Genomic DNA, 20,827 nt, shown 5'->3' with positions numbered 1-20,827 from the left:
TCCGATCCAGCTCTCTGCTATGGCCTGGGAAAGCAGTAGAAGATGGCCCAAGTCCTTGGGGCCTTGCACCCGCATGGGAGACCTGGAAGAAGCTCCTGGCTCCTGGCTTTGGCCTGGCCCACCCCCTAACCACTGAAGCCAGTAGGGGAGCGAACCAGCGGATGGAAGATCTCTTTCTCTCTGATTCTCCACCCCCACCCCGTATCACTGCATCTCTGCCTTTCAAATAAATAAATCTTAAGGAAAGAAAAAGGAGCCAGCATGGCCATCAGAAACCAAATAATTACAAAAACAAAAACAAAAAACGGAAAAGCAACCATTTTCGTAGGTGGGCAGACAGACAGGGCTCATACAGGCACTGAGCCTGGTGCCATCTTGCACCCATTTGCCTTTTGTTTCTCGCTTGTCCTTGCTACAGAAAAGCCCTGAGCTGGGCTGAGGGCCTCACTGTCCTGGACTCAGCGGAGTGGGAGAAGCCACACAGTTGCTGCACACCCATCTTCATCTTTCTTCCGTTTCCCATCCCTCGGGGCTGGGAAGTCGCTGAGGTGGAAGGAACTCAAGCCTGCTTATTCATTTGAAACACTAGTGCGTTTCTACACGAGCAGGCCTGTCCTCGAGCTAATCCAGTAACTCAGGGTCCAACAGAGGGGCCTGCCCTCCTTGAGAACCTGCTAAATTCTCTCCCTCAACACCCCCTAGGGCCCTCCCCCCTGCACTGTGCCCCGGGGCCGCTACCTCCAGCATCATGAAAATGGGACTACGCGTTCCTTAGCGATGCACCATGAACTGGGGACTCCATGTCTGAGGTTACTTCAGAAACGCTGTGGAAAGGGAGTTAAGAGGCAGGCATCTGGCCTCGTCACTAACATGCTGATTAATCCCGTGTCAGCGCTGCCTCCCGACAGCAGCTTCCTGCTAATACAGCCCCTGGGGGGCAGCAGTGACGCTGGAGCAGCTGGGTCCCCGCCACCGTCAGGGAGCCCTGCAGTGAGTCCCTGCTCCCAGTTTCGGCCCAGTGCAACCTGGGACCACAGGCATGTGTGGAGTGAACAGCAGATGGGAGCTTTTTCCCTGCCTTCCAAATAAGTAATACTTAAAAGATAACCACAAATGAGCCCAGAGGTTAAGGCTGCACCCACTTTTCCTGTGGGTTTCGCTGGAACTCCAGCATAGTTTTTCATCATACGCATTTTCCATGAACTCTCCGGAGGCCCCCAGATGTCATTTTCTGCCCTAATGCTGTTTTTTGGGTTAGCTTTGCTGAGAGGTGGGATGGAAGTTTGTGTAAACATGGCTTTTTCCTTTTCTTTGCCAGGACGCTGATCTCACACATTTAAAGCGCCCAGAGTGAAGACGCTGGCCACGCATGGCTGGCTGACTCAGACTCAGCCGGTAGGAATCCCACCAGCGCACCCTGACGACAGCGTCTGCTTTCAAAGGAGCACACTCCTCCAGCAACCACACTGTTACTCAAGCTTTTTACACAATAACTTACTCTGTTTTATTAAAAGTACATTTTTTCCGATTACTGAAGTAACACATCCTTGCTTTAGAAAATTTAGAAAATACAGAAATGTATTTAAAAAAATAGCGAACATCCATAATTCCGTTACCATCCAGAGTTCGTCAAGGCTCACTTGAACTCCTGGGATCCGGTCAGAGCCCATCTTCTAAGTACTCGTGTTCTCTCCCAGAGAACATCACATATACACACAGAACGCATCAGAAACAGAATGTGGTTTCTCTACAGAGTGGGTGCCTACAAATATCTTCATTTCCCACATTCCTGTGAGTCACAGATTCTAATACAGGCTACTACGCATTTATTAGAATAGTAACGAGAGGAGGGAGAAGATGCTGGGGGCAGGGCCTATCTCCACACCCCCCCTCGGCCCCTCACGCTGCCAGGAGCAGAGTGTGCACTTTTCTTCCGTGCAGGGGCTTTCTCAGTCTTGGGGGCTGTGGCGAGGCGGCGCGGGAGGGCCTGTGCGGGAATCGGAGTTGAGGAAGAGAAGAAAAAGTCAGCATGGTGGGGAAGGCGAGGCGGGAGCCGTCCCCCCAGGCGTCCACGCTGCACCAGGCAGGGGCTGGGCCTGCACGGGTGGAGGTGGCGGGGATGGTGCAGTGGAAGGACCTGCTCAGCGGGCCCTGTTCACCCCTGCTCCCTGTCCAGCTTTCCCTCACCTCTTTCCGGGGCATCTCACCCAAGCGGGAGTCTGTGTTCCGTCTGGGGACAGGATCCCCTCGGCCATCGGTCCTGCCATGCAAACCAGGGCTGTGAGGTCAGGGAGCTGTTCTCCCACCCCTGACTCTACCCAACACTGCATGCACGGAAGAGCTGCTCGCCAATTCTGTCTCCTAAGAACAAGGATAAACGCACTAGGCCTGGGGATCAAATTGGGGAGACCTTAGTGGACTCAGACAACGAGTTATACTGGACAGCCAAAGCCTGGGCGTCTGAGTTTCAAGCTGCAGGACAAAAGGGGGGGGAAAACCACGGTAGAAAGACACAGGGAAGGGGCCGGCACTGTGGTGTAGTAGGCTAAGCTTGCAGTGCCGGTTCGAGTCCCGGCTACTCCACTTCTGATCCAGCTCTCTGCTATGGCCTGGGAAAGCAGTAGAAGATGGCCCAAGTCCTTGGGCCCCTGCACCTGCATGGGAGACCTGGAAGAAGCTCCTGGCTCCGGGCTTTGGATTGGCCTGGCTCTGGCTGTTGCAGCCAGCTGGCGAGTGAACCAGTGGGTAGAAGATTCTCTCTCTCTCCCTCCCTGTCTGTTACTCTGCCTCTCAAAAAAATAAAAATATTTAAAAAAAGACAGGGAAGAGTTTTGTTTTGAAGAAAAAGGCAGTTAGGGGTGGGCCTTGTAGCACAGCAGGTCAAACTGTCCCTTGGGACGCCTGCATCCCCTTGGAGTGTCCGGGATTGAGTCCCACCTCTGCTTCCACTCCCATGCACACCCTGGGAGGCAGCGGTCAAGTGCTTGGGCCTCTGCCACCCATGTGGGAGACCCAGATGGAGCTCCAGGCTCCTGGCTTCAGCCTGGCCCAGCCCTGGATGTTGCAGGCATTTGGGAAGCAAACCAGTGGATAAAAGATTCCTTTTCTCTCTCTCTCTCTCTCTCTCTGTTGCTCTTTCAAGTATATGAAAATAAACATTAAGAAAAGAAAGACAGCAGTAGAGAGGAAGAGATGGAAGGCAGGAGGGTTCAGTGAGAGAAGGGGACCTGGGGGTCTGCATCTCACTTTTCCCCCCAGAGGAAGACAAAAGACTATGCAGCGTGCACCACACAAGCCACCTGCTCCATTCTCCCCCCCGCACCGTCCCACCCTCCTCCCTCCCAGGCTCATACCCGCCGTGTTCCAGCCTCTTCAAGTAGAGCAGCAGGTCCTCGGCAGGCAGAGCCCCCCAGCCCCGAGCCTGGTACAGTCGCAACAGCTGGGACACCTCCATCAGCTGCTTCGGGGATGCGAGTCCATCTCCACCTGGGGTGTGTCAGTATCGGTCCTCACCCGAGGGCCCCTTCCCTCAGCCTTCATCCCACCTCCCCAGGACCCCCTAAGTCCAGCTCCCGGCTCCACATCCCCTCTTTCCTTGGGAAGCCAGGACGTGCTCACCTCTCTCTGGGGAGCCACTGCTAGGACCACTGCCTTGTGACTGGGAGGACGGAGGTTCATGGGCTCGGAAAAGACTGGACGCCATGGCCAAGGGGACTTTAGTTTTATGGACAGGAGGTGGAAGGCGTGGCACTTGAGGGGCATCCTCCCATGCCGGGACAGTCCGCGGACCTAGCAGAAAGAGACCCATGAGTGAGGGCCGGCACCAAGAGCTACCGTCCTGGGAAACCAGCTCTCACCCTCTGCAGGCCCTGGGCCCTCCCTTCAGAGTTGGGACTCACCAGACTTCGAGGGCAGCAGGTCAGTGGGGGGGTTTTCGTGGCTCTGGGGAGCTGTCTCCAGCAGCTGGGGGGACAAGAGAGCAAAGTTCCCTAGAGGACCAATGAGGGTGGAGGCCAGTGTCCAAGGGAGGCGGAGTGCGAAGCGAGGGCTAAGATCCAGGAGGGAATCACACAGTAGGACTGAGATACTGAGATACTGAGTAAGGAGCGGGACAGAGCACTGGTCCTGAAGAGAAATGGAGCCAGAGCCCAGGGTGCCTGGTGGGGAGGAGGCGGCGGGAGGGGAGGCCTCACCTGCTGCAGGAAGTTCTTGAGGCCCTCCAGCTGGGAAGCCGGCGGCAGCCCTTGCTTCAGGAAGCCGTCGCCGTCAGATCCAGGATCCTCCTCAGGGAACGGCCGCTCCGCCCCGTGGTCGCCAGGGAAGGCATCGAGGGCCGAGAAGGCCCCGGCTAGAGTGAGACGGGCAGGTGGGTGCACGTGCCTTGTAGGCAGAAGGGCTCCCCCACAAACCAATTCACCCAATGCCTGGGGACCGAGGGATGTCGGGTGGGAGCCAATGGGAGTTTGAAAGAACTGCCGAGGGAAGGGTTCGAGGTGGCTGGGAGACAGCGCAGCTGAACTCTAAGACAGAAAGGAAGCTAGAAGAGAGCTGTGGTGTTCCAACTTTAAATTAACACCCCTCAGAGAACAGAAATGATGGACAGACACGTGTGGCCCCCTTCTTTTGTTAGTACATAAATAAAAACTTTTAAACTGTGATCTAACTCATTCCTCCTCCTTAGTCTGACCTAGGTTGGCATGTGTGTGCCACGCAGAACACCTCCATCTACCCAAGTCACAGCTGGCTATTCTGGGGTTAACACTAAACCCAAAGTCAGCTGATCCAGAGAATGGTCACCAAGCCTCTAACTGAACCTAGGAAGCTGGGCACCGATTTCTGTGTGAATGTCTGGGATCCTGGCTAGAGGCAGTGACACGACTGACTGGTGCGAGTCAGGTTATGAGGAGTAAGAACGCTGAGGGAGAGAGAGTGCTGGTCTAGCAAGAGAAAGGCGCAGGCGGGCAAGGGAGGCCATGAGCGCCCAGGGACAGGAGGGTCGGCAGCCTCAGCTCCTGACAGCACCCCAGTGCCCAACTCCAGCTCTCGTTAACCCAGCTACACTGCTCTTCGGGGAGATCTCACTTCTTTCATTGGAACCAACATGAGCAGATTTCTGCTTCTTGCAACTCATGATCACTGTGACGTCTAAGAAACTAACGGCTCAGGGCGTCATCAGAAGGAAAGCTAGGAGAGAGGGGGCTGCCTCCTGCGTGTAGGGCGAACCCCAGTTACCTGTGGGTGGAGTGAGATCTGGCTTGGGCTCCAGGGGCTGGAAGGAATGCTGGCTGTGCGAGGGGGGCCCCAGCAGGAGGCTGAGATCTGAAGAGGAGCTGCAGAGAAGAGGCGGCACCCCCGGAGGCTCCTCCCTCGCTTCGCGGCTCTGCTGCAACACAGGCTTCAGGGCCACGGCCACAGGGGGCACGGTCCAGAACCTCCTGTCCCCCTTCTCTGGTTCCTGAGGCCCAGGGCTGGCGGGGCAGGCGGGAGGAACCTGGCCAAGAGACACATGGAAAGACCAAAGCCCGATGGGTTTCAAGAGGTGTCACGTGGTACAGACATGTTAATAAGGAAAAGAAATCACTAGACCTTGGGTTGTATCTGTCAAATTTCTATCAAATATCCAGCTGCTCATTGCTGATCTATTTCTAGGAATTTTCTAGTACACAAAGATACCTTCAGGCAGTGCTTGGCTGAATAGAAGCCACTATAGCAGGGTACAGAAGGCAACCATTTGGTGTGGGGAGCGGGCAGGAAGGCAGGGGGAGGCACTGGAGACCCTCTGCACAGGTTGCTTCTGTGGAGGGGAACTGGGAGACGGGTACAAGGACAGAAGAAGGTAAATTTTCTCTCTATACCATCTTGAGCAGCTTAGACTTTTAAAATATCATGTGTATATTATTTTGTGTGTGTGTGTATTATTACCTATTGCAAAAAGTGCTTACTTATTTGCAAGACAGAGAGCTAGTTCTCATCTGCTGATTCACCTCCCAAATGCCTGTAATACCTGGGGCTGAAGCACGGCTGGAGCCAGGAACTGGGAACTCCATCTGAGTCTCCCATGTGGGTGAAAGGGATATGGACCTGCTGCCTCCCATGGGTGTGCACTGGCAGGAAGCTGGAATCAGGAGTGGAGCTAGGACTTGAACCTAGGCGCTCCAACATGGGATCTGTCTAAACCTCTGCACCAATTACCCACCTCCCCCAGAATATTTTAGCTAGTAATAAAAATTTCATAATTAAAAGAAGAGAGTAGGAGACAGCAACACAAGAAGGGCCGGGGTAAGACTCCCTACCCTACTCCAGGGTAGAACTTAGTGACAATTTTTGGATGAACTCAGCCGTCATTCCCTAAAACTAGTACAAATCAGTAATCACCTCTCGGGACAGGGAGACGAGGCCAGCCTGGGGGAGCTGCGGCCAGGGAAGAGGTTCCTTTGGTGAGACAGTCACTCGTGGGGAAAGTCCACGCATTTTTTTCCCCTAATGTAGGCCCCAGGAACTCAGCACTTCCCTTGAGAGGGAGCGGGATGTCCAGAGGGGGGACTCTGAGACTTGGCTCAGGGGGCACTGCATACCAGCGGGTCGGCAGGTGGGAGGGAGGCGCCGAGCAGCTGGCTGGCCTCATCCCAGTGGGCCTGCAGCATGGCCTGGAGTCGCTCCACCAGCTCCACCCGCTGCTCCTCCAGCTGCCGGTTCCCACTCTGCAGCTCCCGCACTCGCGCCTGCTCCCGGGCCAGTCTGTGGAGGGGAGAGGGGGGTAGCACAGGGCCTTTATGAAAGCAGAGGTTTGGAGGCTAGGAAGGGCCAGGGTGGACCAGCAGGCATGGGAAACTCTGAAAGCAGCCAGGGCCCACTTGAAAGCAGGCAGACCTCCCGGGGTGCACTTCTTCTGCAGGTGCTAGCTGGGGTCTCGGGGGATGCTCCGGGGCCCAGCACCTGAGCTCGTAGTCCTGTGCCACCTGCTGCTGCCGTTCCTCGCGCTCTGCCATTTCCACCTTGAACTGAGCCAGCTGAGTGGCCAGCTCCTGCTGGTGCTGTCCGTTGAGGTCCTGCAGCTGCTTCCTATGGGGACACAGGTGAGAGAAGACTGAGACCGGGGACAGGAGTGATCACGTGAGAAGGACCAGACTGCGTGCACGGGAGACAGCGAGAGACTGAGCGCTGCAGGGGCACAGCATGGAGACAGGATGGAGCTGGGGTCTCAGACACAGAGGCTGAGATGAGCATTTATGGGAAAGTGATTTTTTTTTCCCTTTTGTCTCCCCCAGAAACCTTTTATTTAAGGAATACAAACTTCCTGCATTTCATAAGTACTTTAGGAACACGGTGATTCTCCCCTCTATACCCGCCCTCACCCCTCTTCCTCCTCCCTCTCCTAGTCCCATTCTTATTTTTTACTAAGATCTATTTTCAATTCACTTTATATACATATGGTTAACTCTATACTAAGTAGTATGGAAGAAAAAAAATTGTTCCTCAACAGTTGAGCCAAAGGCTGTTCAAAGTCACTGCATCCAACGTGTCGATCCACACACAGGTTACCTTTTAGGCGCTCTGTTAGTTATCACAGATCAGGGAGAACACTGGCTTACTTCACTAACTATGAGGTTTTCCAGTTTCATCCATTTTGTTGCAAATTACAGGAATTTTTTTTTAAATAGGTAAGTGATTTATTTAAGAAGTGTTTCCATAGGGGAAGGGAGTGAGGGTGAAGAGAAGTGAAACAGATGGGAAGGAGGCTCGGAGGACGCAGCTTGGCGCTACCCCAGCAGAGAACTGGGAATTCTTTTTTTTTCCCCAAAGACTTATTTATTTATTTATCTGCAATAGTTATAGAGAAGGCAAGGCAGAGGCAGAGGCAGAGGCAGATGCAGAGAGAGAGAGAGAGAGAAATCTTCCACCTGCTGGTTCACTTCCCAAATGACTGCAATGGCCAGGGCTGGACCAAGTTAAAACCAGGAGCCAGGAGCACAACCAGGTCTTCCTTGTGGCTGGCAGAGGCCCAAGCACTTGGCCATCTTCTCCTGCTTTCCCAGGCACATTAGCAGGGAGCTGGATTGGAAGTGGAACAGCCGGGACTTGAACCGGCACTCATATGGGACACTGCAGGCAGTGGTTTTACCTGCTATGCCACAGCACCAGCCACGGGAGCTGGGAATTCCAGTCCCATGCCCTTCAGCAGTTTGTTAAGGGCAGTTCCCTAAGGAATGAGAATTCCCAGGCACTTCTGCCTCTCCCTGAGCACCTGACGGTGGCCTTCCCAGAAGGGACTTTTTCCTGGCTTACAGGAATGAAAGTCCACTGGGAGCCAGCAGATTAGAAACCAGAAAAGGGACATGGCAGATGCTGTGGCACAGTGGGTTAAGCCACAGCCTGAGACGTCGGCATCCCCTATGAGCACCAGTTCAGTCCTGGCTGTCCCATTTCTGATCCAGCTCCCTGCTAATGGCCTGGAAAAGCAGCAGAGGACGGCCCAAGTGTTTGAGCCCCTGCCACCCACATGAGGGACCCAGATGGAGCTCCAGGCTCCTGGCTTCAGCCTGGCTCAACACCAGCCATTGCGGCTATTTGGGGAGTGAACCAGTAGACAGAATATTTCTGTCTCTCCCCCTACTCTGTAACAGTCTTCCAGATAAATCTTGAAAGAAAGAAAAGAAAAAAGAATGGAAAGAAATAAAATATCAGTAAAGGGAGCCAGCGAATGGAGGCAGGGCGCTGACAGCAGCCCGTGTCGGGGAGAAGTGGCATGCGGCAGTCCTCAGGCACCTGTGATGCTCCCTCAGGGAGGCGGCCTGCCGTATGCTGCTTTCTTGAGCCTGCGCCAGCCGCTCTGTCACCCGCTGCTCCAGCTGCACAGCCAGCTCCGACTCCATCTGGATCCGCTGGCTTTCATACCGGGCCTGGCGGTGAAGGAAGATGGGATGGGTCAGCTCAGCTCTGCTGGGACATGGAAGAGGTGGGGGGAGAGGCCAGAGGCAGGAAAAACAAAAATTCTGCCACAAGGAGTGAGAGAGGTTCCCTTTGCTTTTAAACCACGAGACACCTTATCTAAACACATAAGAAAAAATGACTTTGGGCAAAAGAAATACAATTTTTACCCAAAGAAATACCTGACAGAGCAATCAAATCCGTTCTGTGTGTCTGAGAAGACAGCCTGGCCCCTGGCACAGTGCCCACAGCCAGCAGGCACGCAGTGAGCCACCGCCCCGCCCTCCCAAAGCAGCGTCCAGAACTGCTGCCTCCACCTGCCCCCTCACACTCCTGGTTTCCAGCTCCAGGGCTTCCCTGCAAAGAGTTTCATTCTTTTTCTTTTTTATATTTTTTTAAAGATTTATATTTTATTTGAAAGGCAGAATTAGAGAGAAAAGGAGAGACAGAGAGAGGGTTTTCCTATCCACTGGTTCACTCCCCAAATGGCTGTAATAGCTGAGGCCACGCCAGGCCAGAAAGCCAAGAACCAGGAGCTTCTTCTGGATCTCCCACGTGGATGCAGGGGCCTAAGGACTTGGGCCATCTTCTGCTTTCCCAGGCCACAGCAGAGAGCTCGTTGGGAAGTGGAGCAGCGAGGACTCAAACTGGTGCCCATATGGGATGCAGGCACTGCAGGCGGCAGCTTGACCTGCTACGCCACAGCGCCAGCCCAGAGCTCAGTTCTAAATCCACTGTGGGTAAGGCTCAGTCTTTCCTTTATGTGATGTCACTGCAACACCTGACACCCTAGGTCAATTCTTCCTCCCACAAACGTTCCTCCCTCAGCTCCCATGATGCCACATCGCCTTGTTCTCACTGCTCTTCCTCCAGCTGCCCATAAGGCTGAATGTTTCCTGGCGTTCTTTCCCTGGTCCTCTTTCCCACTGTATGCCAATGTTTGGGTCACTGATGATTTACATGTGTATAATAAAACTTTCGGCATTTAGGCCAGGTTTTTTGCTACCATTTATATCTTAACACTTCCCATAAATCTCTTTAGTCTACACCTTTTCCCCAAGTTTTAAGTCCATACACCCAGCCACCTAATGAATAGCTCTCTATGGCTACACCCCAAATACAGCACTTCCTGAATTCAGCTTATTTGGTTTTCTACCCTCAAACCTGTCATTATTGTATCTCCTGCCCCAATGGCACTGCTCCCCACTGAAACACCCAAGCTCTGGGAAATCTGCAATCATTTTTGACTCCTCTTACTTCTTTTCCTTTATAAAACTTTGTATTTATTTATTTATATCTTATTTGAAAGAGACAGAGAGAAGGTAGATTTTTTCCATTTTTGGGTTTATTCCCAAAATGCCCACAACAAACAGGGTTGGGTGAGGCTGCAGCCAGGAGCCCTGGACTGTATCCAAGACTCCCACAAGGGTGGAGTACTTGAGCCATGTATCTGCTGCCTCCCAGGCAGCTGGATCAGAAGCAGAGATTCTGGGACTTGAACCAGGCACTCTGACATGGAATATGGACATCCCACACAGTGCCCTAACTGCTGTAACAAACACCGACCCCTCCTCCTACTTCTTTTTTTTTTTTTTTTAAGATTTATTTTATTTATTTGAAAGGCAGAGTGACAAAACAGGAGAGACAGAGAGATAAACAAATCTTGTATCCACTAGTTCACTCCCCAGACAGCTGCAATGGCCAGGGCTTGGCCAGACCGAAGCCAAGAGCCACAAACTCCTTTCGGGTTTCTCACATGGGTAGCAGAGGCCCAAGCACTTGGGCCATCTTCCGCTACCTCCCAGGTGCATTAGAAGGGAGCTAGATCAGAAGCAGACTCAAACTGGCATCCAGTATGGGCTGCGCGGACTGCAGGCAGAGCTTACACACCATGCTTCAACACCGGTCCCTCCTCTTACTTCTTAACTCCCTTCCAACGGGTCACTCATTCTCCGGCTTGACTTGTTCTTAGGAGCCCACCAATGTGCCCTTAGTACGTATTACACATTAAACCTGCCCACCTCTGACCCTCCTGCTTTTCTCATCTGACTTACAGAGCCAAAAATAGTTCCTGTCTCGCCTCTTACAGAAAAAGCTTGCCAACTCCTGCTCTAGGCCCTGGCAAGGCTCTGACTGGCTTGAACCTAAGAGTCACTGTCCTAGCCAGGTAGAAAGTGGTTTTCTAAGTCCAGTTACATTAGGGCTGGCATTATGGCTTAGTGTAAGTTTAAGCCACTGCCTGTAACATCAGCATCCCCTACGGGCACTGGTTCGAGTCCCACTTGTTCTGCTTCCTATCCAGCTCCCCGCTAATGCGCCTGAGAAAGCAGCAGCAGAAGGCCCAGGTGGGAGGCCTGGCCGTTGTGTCTATTTAGGGAGTGCACCAGAGGATGGAGATCTCTCTCTCTTTCTTCCTCTCTGCCTTTCAAATAGATGAAAATAAATCTTTTTTAAAAAATCTAATTCTGTCCCACAAACAACTTATGAGCGCTATGTAGTCCTGTGCTATTACAGGGATGCACCAAGTAAATAAGCACCACCCTCTGGGGCCTCTGGGCACCCAGAGGGATTAAAGCAAGCCATTCAGGTCCCGAGAACTCCACAGCAGACTGCGGACCGCAGGCGGGGCCCTGAGGAAAGTGCTCTCCTGCTTGGAGCAGTCAATTCACCAAGTGTGCTATTACCTCTTTTAAAACACCACAAGGTATATTTAATAGATTTTAGTTTATTCACTCCCCAAAGTGACACTAGCTCAATCTGACACACTATGGGGAAACCGTCACTCAGCGAGAACTGGCTCTGAGTTCAGGACAGAGTGTAACCCGCACTACACAGGAGCTGTTTGCTGCGGTTTGAATGTGTCTTCCAAAAAGCCTGTGTTGGAGATGTAATCCCCAATTCAGCAGTGCTGGGAGTGGGGCCTCATGGGAGGTTCGTGGGCTCTGGGGGTTCTGCCCTCATGAATGGATTCACGGGGATCACAAATGCCTTTGAGTCTGCAGCTTTGATCTTCGGCGCCCTCACCGTGCTGTGACTCAGCAAGAGGCCCTCACAGATTGGAGTCCCTGACCTGGACTTGTGAGCCTCCAGAGCTCTAACAAATGGTTTTCTGCTCTTTAAAACGGCCCAGTCTCAGGTACTGTGTTACAGCAGCCTAACAGACTAAGCCACTGGAATAAACTCCAAATACTGGAAGTGGGAGCCTCTCCCAGGACCCCTCAGCGGTCACTCTGCCCCAGACCTACTTTCCTCAACCAGAAAAAGTGGCCCTAGGAGCCCGCGCCTCCTACCTGCACCAGGCTCATTTCCAGCTGCAGGGCGTCTCTCTCTCTCCGAGCCGTGTCGAGCTCTCCTTCCAACCGCCGCACCTCGGACTGCGCCAGCGCCAGCTGCTGCTGCGCCTCCCGCGCCGCCTGGGCCTCCCTCTGGCTGCTTCCCTAGGGGAGGGAAATCACACTCAGGTACATACTTCATTCCCCACCCCCTGGTCACCTCCACCCCCCAGCTCATCACCCCGTACCCTAAATAACGACCATCGTCCTGTTCCCCGTCTCTGTTTAACTTCACTCCTCGGCTCTCTATGTACTTGATTCCTCCTGGCTCCCCTGGGCTCTCAGCCTTATCTTGCACACACAGCCCTTCACTCTCCATCCCATGTTCTACATCCCATCCCATCTGAAGACTTTGCCCTTCACCTCGTCCCAGTCCCCAGCTCTTCCAACGCCACTGCTACCTTCTCCCTCTCCAGCTGAGCCTGGCCCTCCTCCTGCAGCGCCTGGCAGCGCTCCTTCAGCTGGCGCTCTTGCTGGGCCCAGCTCTGCCGCTCCTCTTCCAGGGCGACCTGAAGGGTCTCCAGCTTCCGCCGCTCACTGAGCTGCCCAGCCCGAGCCTCATCCCGCTCCTCCTGCAGGGCACGGCTCCGCTGCTGCTCCACCTCCAAGGTCAGGGTCAGTGCTTGCCTTTCCTCTTCCTACAGCCTCAGAAAACCAAGATCGTTAGTCGACCTCAAGGAACCAGCAATCTGTGCCCTCCCCCCCAATCAATGTGCCCGCTGAGAATTATGCCTAGGAGTGGGCCGATGCTGTGGCACAGTAGGTTAATCCTCTGCCTGCAGTGCCAGCATCCCACATGGGCACCGGTTCTAGTCTCGGCTGCTCCTCTTTCCAGTCTAGTTCTCTGCTATGGCCTGGAAGAGCAGTGGGAGATGGCCCAAGTACTTGGGCCCCAGCACCTGCATGGGAGACCCAGAAGAAGCTCCTGGCTCCAGGTTTCAGATTGGCCCAGATTCAGCTGTTGTGGCCATTTGGGGAGTTACCAGAGGATGAAAGACCTCTCTCTCTCTGTCTCTCTTTCACTGTCTGTAGCTCTACCTCTCAAATAAATAAATAAAATTAAAAAAAAGACAGGAGTTGACAAACCCCCCAAGATTACAGCACAGTAGATAAGAGCTCCTGTTCTAGAGTTAGGAGATGCAGGTCCAATCTCAGCTTGAATTTTCATTCTATCATTCTTAGACACACCCCCTTATATGTAAAACAAAGATAATAACAGGATGTCTACTGCAAGGGTTAAAGTAAAAAGCACTGTATTTAGCACACAGGCAGCACTCGGTACACAACAGCTGTCACTGTTACCATCACAAGAACTTCCACACAGACTAGAAAAACCCAACTTATAATCATGAACAGGCCAAGCAGCGACTCCCGGGGCACTGCTGCATTAGCCTGCCGAGGCCCAAGTGGCAGCACACAGGCAGCGTGTGTGTGGCCTACGGCAGCAAGTTCCAAGCCTGGCTGCCAACTCACAGGGGTCATTTCATTTCCGCTCTCAGAAATCTCCACCATTTCTGGCCTTGCCCTAGGTCAGAGCTTCCAAACCAGGCTGAACAAAATCACCTAGAAAAATTCTGAAAATATTTGGTTCCCCCAGCCCCTACTGAACCAAAACCTCTGGGAACAAGTTCCAGAAATCTCTATTTGAAAACAAGTCCCGGATGATATTCCAACATTCTACCGGAGATACAGCTGGCAATCTCGCACCCTTAACGGCGGCCGAGCTTACTGTAGAATACCGAGCAGAACCAGCGTTCTAACACACACACTTTGGGAAGCACTGCCCCAGTGCAAATTCAGTTATAAACTCCCACACTCCACCGCCCGCCCGTGGCTCTCTAGAAATGACAGCTTCCAATGGATTCAGCGCGGCGCGGCCTTCTCACCAGCGTCTCTCTCTCCTGTTGCCGCAGTCTGGCGGCTTCCTGCTCCCGAGTCAGGGCCTCCATGGCCTCAGAGAGGCTCTGTTCCAGGCGGGTCACTGTCTTTCCAGGAGAGAGGAACAGAGACAGAAGAACAGACGGAAATTCACTAACCCCGGCGACTGAATGGCTTGGGGGCCAAAGGGAAGAGGTGCCTGCACAATGTGAGGACAAGTGAAGGCCATCAGTGACCAAGTGTGTCGGCAGGAACAGGGAAGGGAGAGGAAGAGGGGACAAGAGTCGGGGTGGTGACTGCAAGGCTGAGGCTGGTCTGTCGGGAGCCCACTTGTAGAGCTCTTCCTGCCCCTTTCCACGTGCAGAGGCCACGCGGGCCAGGTCGCTCACCTCCTGCTGCTTACTCCTGGTGAGCTCTGCCACCCGGCGCTCTTCTTGAAGTCCTCGAAGCACCTCCGCCCTCTCAGCCTCATGCCGGTTCCAGCCTTCCACCACACGGGCCAGAGTCTCAGGAGAAACAAGCAAAATGAAACTTTAGAACAACTTTTTGGGGAGTGAGCATTTGGCCTAGCATTGAAGACGCCACTAGGGATGCCCACATCCCATCTTGGGGTGCCTGGGTTCGAGTCCTGGCTCTGACTCCACTTCCAGCTTCCTGCTAAAGTGCACCCTGGGAGGCAGCAGGCGATGTGAGTCCCTGTCATCTAAAAGGGAAACCCAGATTGGATTTCCACTCCCAGCCTGCCTCAGTCCACAGTTAGGAACATCTGGAGAGTGAACCAATGGATGGGGAGCTCTCTGTCTCTGTGGCCCTCAAATTAAAAATAATAATTTCAAGGTCGACAGGCACCTTCTCCCAGGACACATCCACACCTTTGCTCAGCTGCTGGCAGACACAGAGAAACACTGGCCGGCTACTCCTTTACTCAGTGCTCAGTACTGAGGGACCCACCCGCCTCTTGCTCCCCGGGCACCTTGTCCAGTTGCTCAATCATGACATCTTTCTTGCGGTCGGCAGCCACAGCCACGGCCAACTGCTGCTGAAGCTCTAGCACCCGGGTCTGCAGGCTCTGAATATGGCGCTCACAATGCTGGAACAAGGGGGAGGAGTCTGGGTGTTACCATCCTCAGTGCGGCCGAATGGTCCAGCTCTCTCGGGGGAAATGAGCTGGAGCCAGGAAGCCTGGGCCTCCAGAACAAGGATAAGGTTTGGAGAGGGAAGAGCAGGAATTCTGGAGCAGGAAGCTTAAGGTCCAAGACCTCCAATGCCTTCCTCTGCCTTCTCAGGAAGCAAACGCTTAGCTTCCAGGCTCTTCGCTCCCCGGATCTCCTGAGGGAAATCCCCACAGACCTCCTAGCAGAGGTGCGGCAGCCCACCCTGCTACGGTGGGAAGTCACTCCCGCCCTCGGAAGCTCCCTGGACACCAAGACGCAGCACAGCGAGCCAAGGGGACATCCTTCCACACACGCCCAGGCAGTTTCAAACAGGAGAGATGGTGCCCAAAGTGACAACCAATGGTTCTGTCCCTTCATGCTGTCTCTCCCACTGTCCCCTTTAGACATTAAGGCTGAGGCTCACTGAGATAAAGCTCTCATCTTCAAGAGCTACAAATCCTTTGTACAAGCTGACAAATGTGGCTGTCCACACAATAGACATGCATGGAGGGTTTCTACCTTGTCAGGAATATTCTAGACCAGAAGAAGCCAGTGTTGAACAAGATAAGGTACTGACCTCAGGGGGCTCAGATTTTAGAGGGGAGACACAAACAACATATGAGGGGTCTTCAAAAGCTTCACGGGAAATGCCTATTACAGAGAAACCGTGTACAATTTGAAAAATTTTTGTACCCATGTACGCTTATCTTTTGAGTTCATTCTCCGTGAACTCTCTGAAGTGCCCTCGTGTATCAGGGTGATAAGCTACACGATGGAAGTAACAGAGAGAGCTGACTGACAACTAGGGGGCAGGTGCTGCCACATTAGCTGGGTGGCTAAAGAAGAAACCATGAAGCAGCATGTGGACCAAACCAGCTGTTAGGCTCTTAACCCTCAGCGCTTTTCAGCATTCAGGTCCCTGCTTTCCAATCTTTGGCCCGCGGGTCTTACCTTGCGGCGGGTGTGCTCTGAATCCAGTGCGTCTTTCAAGCCCTGGAAATCCGGGGGGTTGAGCGGGGGCCCTGCCCGAAGGCTGGTATAGCGGGGAAACAGCTCCTCCAGGGCCTGCGCCGAGCTGGGTGAAGACAAGTCTGGCAGGGGCCGGGTGCTGAGCAAATCAGAATGAGGATGTCTGAGCCGGGACAGCTTCTGAGATCCACTGGCCCAACGGTGAGATTTTTTTTTTTTTTTTAAAGACTTATTTTATTTATTTGAAAGAGTTACAGAGGAGATAGGTAGAGACAGAGAGAGAGGTCATCCATCCGCTGGTTCACTCCCCAGATGGTCGCAACAGCCGGAGCTGCACCGATCCGAAGCCAGGAGCCAGGAGCCTCCTCCAGGTCCCCCACGTGGGTGCAGGGGCCCAAGCACTTGGGTCATCTTCCACTGCTTTCCCAGGCCACAGCAGAGAGCCGGATCAGAAGAGAAGCAGCCGGGACTAGAACTGGCGCCCATATGGGATGCCGGCGCTTCAGGCCAGGGCCTCAACCCACTACGCCACAGCGCCTGCCCCAACCAACGGTGAGATTTTATAAACAAAAAAACTCACACCCAGAAAGGGCAGGCGATGTGTTCAAAGTCACAGCCTTGACAGCAACAGAGCTATAAACTGCAGGACAGGCGCTGTGGTGCAGCAGGTTAAGCTGCAGCCTGTGACGCTAGCATCCCTTACAAGCACCTGTTCAAATCCTGGCAGCTCCACTTCCGATTCAGCTCCCTGTTAGTGTCCTGGGAAAAGCAGTGGAAGATGGCCCAAGTGTTTGGGCCTCTGCACCCACATACGGGACCCAGATGGAATGCCAGGCTCCTGGCTTAAGCTTGGCTGTTGCACTCATGTGAGGAGTCAACCAGCAGACAGAACATCTCTTATTCTCTCTAACTCTGCTTTTTAAATAAATAATCTTAAAAAAAAAAAAGGGAGGGCGGGCCGGCGCCGTGGCTCAACAGGCTAATCCTCCGCCTTGCGGCGCCGGCACACCGGGTTCTAGTCCCGGTCGGGGCACCGATCCTGTCCCGGTTGCCCCTCTTCCAGGCCAGCTCTCTGCTGTGGCCAGGGAGTGCAGTGGAGGACGGCCCAAGTGTTTGGGCTCTGCACCCCATGGGAGACCAGGAGAAGCACCTGGCTCCTGCCACCGGAACAGCGCGGTGCGCCGGCCGCAGCGCACTACCGCGACGGCCATTGGAGGGTGAACCAACGGCAAAAGGAAGACCTTTCTCTCTGTCTCTCTCTCACTGTCCACTCTGCCTGTCAAAAATAAAAATAAAATAAAATAAAATAAAATAAAAAAAAAAAAAAAAAAAGGGAGGGGTAGCACTGTGGCACAGTAGGTTAAGCATCTGCCTGCAACACCGGCATCCCATATGGGTACCAGATCAAGTCCTGGCTGCTCCACTTCCAATCAAGCTCCCTGCTAATGGCCTGGGAAAGCAGTAGAAGATGGTCCAAGTCCTTGGGCCCCTGCACCTGATTGGGAGACCTAGAAGAAGCTCCTGGCTCCTGGCTTTGGATCAGCTCAGCTCTAGCCATTGAAGCCATTTAATGAGTGAATCAGTGGATGGAAGACCTCTCTCTGCCTCTGCCTCTCTGTAACTCTGCCTTTCAAATAAATAAATAAATCTTTAAAAAAAATAGCCATTAATAACACATAAGTCAGTGGTTCATTCTATAATGCTCCTTCCTCTATGTCAGGGGTTGGGAACGCCCCACCTGTAGGCTGGATAAGGGCCACAGACCATTAGGCCTGGCCCTACCAAGGCAATCACAGGTGGGACATGAAACTTAGTAAGTCTAGAGCAGGCTGATGAAGTTGATGGTTGCATTGGACCTGTGAATGATGTTGCAAATTTCCAAATGGCACCTGGCAACAAGAAAGGTTCCCAGCCCTGTTCTTTAGCACACTCCCAGCAGTAAAAGTCTCGGCAGAAACGAAGCTGACTCTTCTGGGGGAAGGAGGACTGGAGGCTGAGACAAAGCCAGGTCCCAGGCAGCAGGCACCCAGGTTCCTGAAGGAGTAACGGGGCAGGAGATAGCAAGATGCAAACAGAGCCAGCAGACAAGCTCAGTGGGTCCTTAAGAATCACGAAGGCAGCCCATGGGGAACTGACGAAGAGAACTTTTAGATTTCCAAGAACACAAACGAGACAGGAATGCCCCAGGGAGCACTCACGTGAGCAAGGTAGCTGTGCTGTCGCTGTCAAAGGAGTCCTCCTCCCGTCTCTCTGAGCCGGCACCTGCAGCGAGGGAATCCCCTGTGGTAGCCACAGTGACCCCACAGCCAGGGTCAGGTCAGGACAGGGAAAAGAGACCACTTGAGGGTGAAGAGGAGTGTGCTTTCCTTGGCCCCCCCTTCCTGCCCCCCAACAGCAGCAGCCTCTTCTGGAATCTACCTCCGAGGTCTGGCTTTCCTCCCGCTTCCTCCCCTACTCCTGCCCCTTACAGCCAGGCTGTCCCTCACAGCTCGAGGGAAGCGTTACTCACTGTAGGCCGACTCCCGAGAGGCCTGCAGCATGGTCTGAAGCTGACCCCGAACACTTTCCATCTCAAAGATATGCTTAGAACCATCCTAGGAAATAAACACAGGGAAATAATAGGCAACTGGTATAATCTATATTCTACCATGCCCAGGGTAGAAGTCTTACTCCAGCACCTGGGAGAGTGAGAAAAGCAAAACAGACCCAAAACACAAGGCCTTAACCTTGAACCCAAGGGCCTGCAGAGAGCACAAAGGAGCGTCAGTGAATCAAGTGGGCGGGTGTTAAGACTAAGGTGAGGGGATTCTTGCAAAGTAAACAGCAATTAGTTCCAGCGAGGGCAATCACCCTGTCCAAAGACCATGTGGCCCATGGCTACCTCTTCCATCCAACACTAATTACTACCTTCTGTGCAACGTGTGTCATTGATTAAACCATGTTGTGCTGATTTACGTGCCAAACTGTGAACCAAAAAGTCAAAGAGCTTTGGCGCTGCAAGGATCTTAGCATAGTCTGCCTCTATCCTAAAGTTCCCAGTTCCCTCCTGACACCAAGAAACCTCACCCCGACCCGCCACGCCCAGGTCCCAGCCATGGCACACCAGCCTGCCCCACAGCGCAGGTGTCTGACAAAACACACCAAGGAGTTTCACAATTTTCCAAATTATAACGTTCCAGGTCCTTCTCTCATTCGTAAACATTTGCTCCCAGGAATTAGCATGACTATGTACTTAAAGGCAATTTGAAATCCGACAACAGGAGTACAAATCTCAGTTGGCACATCTCGGCAAAGCTGTTTTGTTCTGTTTTGTTTTTCCTGCCCCCAAACCCAAGACTCTGGTGTCTGGTCCCCTAAAGGTCTCCAAGACACACGCCCCTCACCTTTTTCTTCAGGTTGTTCTCCAATCCGACCGACAAGCTGCGGCTCAACTCTTGGGCCAAGCCGTCTACAGCCTCATCGGGAGGCGTGGAGGTGGAGGGTAAATACAGCTGGGCGCGGGCTGTGGCCTCGGCCTGACGGCTGAGGTGCAAAGACGCATAGAGCTGGGAGGTCACCTCCGAGGACACCTGGTTCAGCCCAGGGGGTTCTGAAGACTCACTCAGGAGATCCTCCGGCCGGAGGGGTGAACTGGGGCTGGTTGCTGAGGCTGCCATGAGCACAGGGGACGGACACCCCGGGGCAGCACCCAGCTGGGAACTCCTGGTTCCACTTTAGCAGCGTCCAGGGGGCACAGTTCACAGACAAGGAAGATTTCGGGAAAAGGAGGAAGACCCCACGCCCAGGGTCCTCGGTGAATAAGGGTATGGAGACTTTCTGGTTACAGAAAAGGTTTCCACAGGCCATGGAGAGGGCAAAGACCTTCCTTTCCCCAGCTCTCAGGAAGGGTGGGAGAGGAGGGCACAGCGCAGTAGGGCTGCTGCGGGCCACAGCACCTCCGCAGGCCCCGGTCCCGGCTAGGAGGGCCGGGAGCTGCACATCAGCTCCGGCACCGGCACCGGCACCGGCCACCCATGGTCAGCTCTCACACCCAGGCCCAGCAAGGGCTCCAACTTCTGTCCGGCTGCCTCACGGGCGCCTCACTGGCTCCATTTTCAAGAGACGCAGGAACCTCACCCCGCCCACTTCACCGCTCTACCCAGGGTCAACTCCCTTGCAGAGCCCCTCTGACCCCTCCTGGCAAGACAGCCATAGCAGGGCCCCCCAGAATATCCCCTCTGCCGCCCCAAGAGAAACCCCGGGAACCCTCAGTCAGGATCGCAGACGGCCGCCCCCAAGCCTAGCCGAGACCCTCGCCTCCAACCACCCCGCTCCGATTCCTCCCCACACCTCCGGTCCTCAGGCCTCAACTCGCCAAGGTGGAAGCAGGGACTTCCTCCACCACTGAGCCCCGGCCCCAAAAGACCAAAGCCCCCTCCTCTCCCGCCGTCCTCTACACTCAAAACCGTTGGCAGCCTCCGCCCACCGCCCGCAGCCCCGCCTCGCTCGCCTCGATGACGTCATCAGCCCGCGAGACCAGACCGGCGGCCACTCCGTTTCTGGATCCGAAGGAGCGCGCATGCCCGG

General features: G+C 53.9%; 1 protein-coding gene across 4 annotated transcripts; it reads right to left on the bottom strand.

Annotated features, from left to right (window-relative positions):
* Positions 1-1,485: 1,485 nt before the first annotated feature.
* On the bottom strand, positions 1,486-20,766 carry CNTROB (centrobin, centriole duplication and spindle assembly protein). 4 transcript variants are annotated; one of them, XM_062175331.1, is made up of 19 exons: positions 19,645-20,766; positions 18,771-18,855; positions 18,460-18,541; positions 16,244-16,400; positions 15,112-15,228; positions 14,528-14,644; positions 14,147-14,245; positions 12,662-12,898; positions 12,219-12,365; positions 8,767-8,900; positions 6,937-7,062; positions 6,576-6,738; positions 5,233-5,491; positions 4,194-4,348; positions 3,900-3,963; positions 3,619-3,789; positions 3,354-3,486; positions 2,208-2,260; positions 1,486-1,987 (listed from the first exon to the last, which is right to left on the bottom strand). In XM_062175331.1, the coding sequence occupies exons 1-19, from the start codon at positions 19,915-19,917 to the stop codon at positions 1,950-1,952; spliced, it is 2,610 nt and encodes an 869-aa protein (XP_062031315.1). In that variant the 5' UTR covers positions 19,918-20,766; the 3' UTR covers positions 1,486-1,949. The 4 variants fall into 4 exon arrangements, with proteins under 4 accessions (XP_062031315.1, XP_062031313.1, XP_062031314.1 ...); XM_062175329.1 differs by having other exon boundaries at positions 2,188-2,260; positions 19,645-20,765; XM_062175330.1 differs by having other exon boundaries at positions 2,188-2,260; positions 18,460-18,523; positions 19,645-20,763.
* Between the last annotated feature and the right edge of the window lie 61 nt (positions 20,767-20,827).

This window comes from Lepus europaeus, chromosome 18, assembly GCF_033115175.1.
Source record: "Lepus europaeus isolate LE1 chromosome 18, mLepTim1.pri, whole genome shotgun sequence".
Taxonomy (NCBI): domain Eukaryota; kingdom Metazoa; phylum Chordata; class Mammalia; order Lagomorpha; family Leporidae; genus Lepus; species Lepus europaeus.
Note: the sequence above shows the minus strand (reverse complement) of the source record. Positions and strands in the feature narration are given on the sequence as shown.

Coding starts and splice junctions, on each gene's coding strand:
- CNTROB (XM_062175329.1), bottom strand. CDS start 19,917: ATGGCAGCCTCAGCAACCAGCCCCAGTTCACCCCTCCGGCCGGAGGAT. Junction 18,542..18,770: donor CTCTCGGGAGTCGGCCTACA/GTGAGTAACGCT, acceptor TGGCTACCACAG/GGGATTCCCTCGCTGCAGGT. Junction 15,229..16,243: donor CAGAGCACACCCGCCGCAAG/GTAAGACCCGCG, acceptor CCCTTGTTCCAG/CATTGTGAGCGCCATATTCA.